The sequence below is a fragment of the Osmerus mordax genome, chromosome 4, assembly GCF_038355195.1.
Source record: "Osmerus mordax isolate fOsmMor3 chromosome 4, fOsmMor3.pri, whole genome shotgun sequence".
NCBI lineage: Eukaryota > Metazoa > Chordata > Actinopteri > Osmeriformes > Osmeridae > Osmerus > Osmerus mordax.
The window spans coordinates 16211996-16217995 of NC_090053.1; the positions used below are offsets into that span (position 1 = coordinate 16211996).

Here is a 6000-nt window from a genome sequence, read left to right on the forward strand (position 1 = left end):
GAGTGCAGGGCGGTCACCTCTGCCAAGCCCTGCCTTGCCTTGCCCTGTGTGGTGTGAATAGTCAAGCTTGTGTATCAGTTGTGTCGTTGTTGTGTCTCTCTCTGCTTGTTGTCCCAAGCCCGGCATGGGATTTAACAGTTCTTTTTTCATTTGTATTTGTTGTGATCACCTTTTAATTGAAACTTACCGTAGGCATGTTCAGTAGCGATGTAGATAAGGTACCGTAGGGCACTGCATGATGCCATCCTGTGTGTTTGTTATTGAACCTGAAGTGATGCGGTCGGCATTGTGTGTGACAGCATTCTTAAGGCGTTCATGAAGAGGAGGATTCTTTGCACGTAGAAGATGGATGGATGTGGCGTTGTTTAATTTCCTTCCTAATTTTCCCTTCCCGAGGGGTTAACATTAGAGTGTGCTCGCTCGGTGTGTGTATGTGTGTGCATGAGCTGATGAGCGTGAAGTGAAGGTACACATTAATCACATCTAAATGTCAAGCTGTCCTACATATAAGACGGTGTATTCATTAGTTTGTAATTCATCGCTGGTATCCCATCCACAGACGTCTAATTTTAAGGCAAAAGTTTATAACTACATCTGTTTAATTTAAAACTAATTTAAAACACTAATACAACATGTTGCATTTCAGCAGCAAGCTGTTGAAATGCAACAAGCCCATATTTAACAAAATTATGACAATGGGTGGACGAGAAGGGAAATGGTGGATTTCCCATGTTGCTGTTTGCGATTCTAGGTAGAGAAATTGGCCGTTAATTAATGTTTAGTTGTGCCCTTCCCTCCTTGCCTCCATGGTGGTCAGCTATGGCTAGCAGACAGGTGGACATCGCCACTCAGGGCTGGTTCATCGGCCTCATGTGCGCCATCGCTCTCCTCATCCTTGTCCTGCTCATCATCTGCTTCATCCAGAGGAACAAGGGAGGCAAATACCCAGGTCTGTTCCCTGACACACACGCATGTACACGCATATACATACACAGACACATAGAAGTCACATATGCACTCAAATCTCACACAGACACACACACGTGTCAAAGTCACACAGACCACGCCTCCTCAACTGCCACCTCCTCATGCCTTCCTAACGCTGCTAACCCTGCCTCCCTCCAGTGAAAGAGAAGGAGGATGCTCACACTGATCCAGAGTTCCAGCCCATGAAAGATGATGACTGCACATTTGGGGAATACAGGTGAGAAAACCGACTCTGCCCTCTGGAACACCGTGCCCTTAACCAGCCCTCCTCCTCCAAGGCCCAGCCCAGCCCCCCCCCCCCCCCCCCCTCCCCCCCTCCCCCCCCTCTCTCTCCATCCTCAGAGCTGACTTCCACCTCGAACACAAACTTCCCCAGGACATCTTTAGAACATGAAGGAGCAGTGCAGCTCACTGGAGCCACTGGAAAGCACAAGCCTTTTCTTCATTTGGGTCTTTTGTGACAGAGGCGGGACATGAACAGTATTGTACTCTGCTCTCTGTGCTGGTGGATTGTGTGCCTGAATTGAAATTGTGTGAGTGTTTAACAGTGTCACGTTACACAGGAAGCAGGACACAAATTCAGGGATACCTTTTTGGGAGGATTTTGAAACTCATCCAAGGATATTACCCAAATAATTCTGCAGTATTCCAGACTCACAAATATACAAACCTCTCCTGATCTTTCATCAAAGCAGATCAGTTAAAGCTTTTAATGTAATCTCTGATACAGAGTATAATAAATATACAGTACATGATTAATGTTTAGATATCTGCATACCTGGACATCTCTCATTACCATGATAAGCTAACAACAATAATCTAGCTATGCTTGCTAGCATTCTCCTTTCTAGACTGCTTCATTGATGCACGCAACAATACGAAAAATTTAGCACTTTACATATGTATAACACGTGATTTTTTTTAAAGATTCTTTTGTAATGTCAAAATCAATTTATACAATGTTTTTTTTATATTTGATATTACTTTTTTGTATTTAAACCTATATCTGTTCCATAAATTCTGTGCTGTGGTACAGTACGTATTCATATCTAAAGTATCTATCTATATAATGTTGTTTGATGTGCATGGTGTGGAAACCTTATAAAACTCACTGTAGGCAATAATGTCCTGGATGATATTTTAGACATGTACAGTATATATGTATAACTAAATAGTATATGAATTTATTGGCATGCTTGAGGAAGTGACGGGCGCTTAGTTTACTGTTCAAGTGCTGATTTATTCACATTTTAACAACCGGCTGTAGAAGCCATTCCTTTTCTGAAACTTTTTAAAAACTCCATCTAGTATGATTAGAGCTGTGATAGACCAAGGCTTTCAAGTCCAATAACAGAGTAGATCAGACAATACGTTTAAAGGCAACGTACAATATAGTGCCTTTGTGATAAGATATGCCATTTCCTCAAGGTCCACTGGAGCTTTATGTCAATAAAGACATAACTTTACTCACCCAAACTGTTTTTATTTGACTAGGCTTGCAATAGCATGTTTCTACTCATACTAGTAATCTAGATATCAAATAGTGTTCTAAGTGGGATGTTTAAATGTATGGACGTGTGGGTGCTGTACTCTACTTAATGCATAGTCACGGAAATGCAGTCACACGTACATTGATGTGTGTGTGTGTGTACAGTACTATGTGTGTATCTGTGTGTGCATACTTGTGTGTGTGGGGGGGGGATTTTTTGTGTGTCTCCAAGCTGTGTGTGTGTGTGTGTGTGCGTGTGTGTGTGTGTGTGGCCCCTGTGTGTGTTCCTCCTGCACTCTGTGTATGAGAGGATGTAGGTCTCAGGGAAGGTAAGACGGACAGACTAGCACGTGGAGGACGAGCTCATCTGTCTGTCTCTAACAGTAGGTACAGTGCTGTCCCTGTGGAGAAAATCCCTGCTGTGTAGAACCCTCCCAGGGTTAGAATCACCACTGTCATCCTTCATCATGCACTGCCATAAAGCCTTCATAAGAATGTCAAACACGTCTTTTTGGTTTAGCAACGTTTTCCTTGGGATCTTATTTGTTTTATTAGTAACTACCATTACTACTAGTTGTAATACTTGTGTAGGGTTATAGCAGTATGACAGTTTTATGAACGCTTTATGAAGGAAGGATTCACTGGCACCTTTTAATCTTCACCTCACATCAGTCTGAGTGTTGACTAACTGATGTCCAAAGAAAGTTTTCTTTGCAGGTGTTTTATTTAAATGGCACAAGAGTGTTTATCTGTGCTTGTGAACTGTTGGCTGAAATGTTGCTTTTCACTCATTCACATCATTGCCTTGGATTTTCAGTTTTCATTGCAACCTCTGTTGGGAAAAGTGGTTATGTCAAAACATGCACACCTGTATTCCACGTCATGATTTGGTTTCAGGGGAAAGTATGTATATGAATCTGCTTGTTCTGTGTTCCCCTGTTGCGCGATGGAAACCAACTTATCTCTCACATCTAGCTAGCCTTTTTTTAGACTTGGGGCAAAATCAAATTCAAACATCACACATCTAAAAGATTTAGGAATTTTCTCATACAGTGAAATGTTAAAACATTACATTTGACGTTAAATTCCAGTTCCTACGAAAAATTTGATTGATTGAGCTGCCAAGTCATTCATAATGACCGGATGACATTATAATTGCTAATGACATACAATCGAAAACACAAATGCTCCAGCTAAAAAAAGGACCCATAACTGCTTGTGTCATCTGCTGCCATTCCACCTGTAACACCCGCATGTTGTTATTTCCTATAGTGACTCTGAGGACCATAAACCGCTAAAAGGGAGCCGCACGTCGTCAAATGGAACGGTAAAGAGAGGCGACAGTGACGACAGTTTAGTTGACTACGGGGATGCTGGAGACGGACAGTTCAACGAGGACGGCTCGTTTATTGGACAGTATAGCGGAAAGAGGGAGAGGGACACCGGCGAGGGCCATGAGAGCTCAGAGGCTCCCTCTCCTGTTAATAACGCCATGAACTCATTCGTGTAGCCAGGCAGACATCCAGTAGGAGGCGCTCCAGTGACTGTCCCCCCCCCGTTCACCCATCTCTCTCACTTGTCTCCCACGGTTGTACCATAACAACGCTGTATGGCTTCTCATCACATGCCCATCCCGACCACCCTGTCAGACATGGCACTCATCGGCTGGAGGGGCTGTTACTGACCCTGGAGACGAGTGGAGAAATGTTGCCCAGCGTTGGGAAACAGTGGCTGTGTGGAAGGATGCAGAGAAAGCTCTGGGTTTTGTTCATCTGATTACTGACTTTGGAGTGTTAGAGCAGCAATGGGACTCTGGTTATTATACAGTGCATGAACATTGAACAGTTATCAGCAGCCTTTTAACACATTGAAATTAACAGACATGAATATTTTACGGGGGATTGTAGGCTATCCTGAATTTATTTTAAGGATTGGGTTTTTCCACATTGTTATTATGATATTATTCATTATGTATCTAAGGCACATCATTGTGTAGACTCTAGACTCTCTTTTTCCAGAGAAATGGTTGTAAATTAAATTATACAGCAAGATGGGGATATGTATATACAAACAGTAGGTCAAGAGAAATTCATAATGTACAGTTTGTACAGAAGCGTCTTAAAGTATTATTCAGTAGAGATGGACACTTCAAGCTGGTAGACATAGTAGACATGTCTTTGTCTACTTCCTGGGCTGCATACTTTGCTGCATCCTTCGCTACACCCATGTGTTCACTTGTTACCTCCGTGTTGATGATTGGAAATGAACTGCACATTTGATTGCATGGCATGCTGCACCTCCTCTATCTCAGTGCCATGATCTCATCATGACCTTTGCCCCACTTGCGGCTTTAATAGGCTCCACGTCACATGACCTTGACCTTCAGGCCATTGCAGGAGCTTAGGGCATGTGAGCATGTTCACTCAAACTATTTTTTGCTTCTCAAAGGCCAAGTGCTGGGTGGCCTTCAGCAAACAGTGCCTTTATACAGAATGCTGATTTGGTCCTGATTCCCCCCAAAATTATTTTTCCAGTTCAGTGACTGGAACTGGTGAAAAGCGATAGGACTGTGCAGTCATACAGATGAGTTAAGCTTGAAAGGAGAAGGACTCCATCAATAAGGGAATATAATTCATACAGTCAACTCCCCAGTGCTTGTGTCAGATTCTGAATTTTCTTTCCTTTAAACAAGCAGCTTACAGCAACCGTATTGGACATGGTGAATGCATATTCTGTTAGAAACATTGCTCTGCTTTTTTAAGGTTTGGTTGTCCATACAGTGTTCGATTGTATTTCTGCAGTGTGTGTGTTTGTGTGTGTGTGTGTGCGTGAGTGTGTGTGCGTGCGTGTATATAATCCATGCTAGGCAAGACCTGTTCACTAGTACTAACTCCATTTTAGAGCCTTTGAGATGAGAGGATGGAATCAAGATTTTTTTTTTCTTAACTTGCATCAAGTTTTTGTCTAATGTAGATTATTTGTTGAATTTGTACACATACTTTATTTGACTCCAGTACAGAAACCAGAGCTAATGATGACAACCAGGCTGCCTCTGAGGCAGTGGTGTGCATGAGATGGACTGACGTGTTGAAAGGCCTGTGCTCAATACAGACTTCTATAGAATACAGTACATACTTTTTCTTTACTTTTCTTTTGCTGTGAACATTGTACATTTTGACTAACTTGAGTCAATTGTCGACCTTCAAATTGGATGGTATTGTCTGCCCTAGTGTTTCCGAAGTTCCATCTTTTGTGTACAATACTGAATACATAGAATGCTCCAGACCATGTACAGTATGCTATCATTTTGCTTTCTTGTGTTACAGTGTAAGCAGCTCCGTAGTCTGCTAAAGTCATACAACTTCTTGTGACGGTATCACAAAATGATTTCTATTGAAAAAACTGTTTCAAGATTTGTACTAACAGTTTATTTCCATTTCTATTTAAGTTTATCCACTTAGTGCAAGGATGACATTCAAGCAACTTGAAATATAATGAATAAATAAATAAATATAAGTATCTGA

At 41.9% G+C, this 6000-nt stretch overlaps 1 protein-coding gene across 6 annotated transcripts in view; it reads left to right on the plus strand.

The window, feature by feature from the left end:
• LOC136942542 (neuronal cell adhesion molecule-like) overlaps nt 1-6000 on the plus strand; it is a 61583-nt gene extending 55583 nt beyond the window's left edge. For all 6 annotated transcript variants that reach the window (XM_067235487.1, XM_067235486.1, XM_067235491.1 and 3 more), the window contains 3 exons: nt 818-949; nt 1126-1204; nt 3749-6000. In XM_067235487.1, coding sequence (XP_067091588.1) covers nt 818-949; nt 1126-1204; nt 3749-3986 — 449 coding nt within the window. In that variant the 3' untranslated portion in view covers nt 3987-6000. The remainder of the gene's footprint in view (nt 1-817; nt 950-1125; nt 1205-3748) is intronic.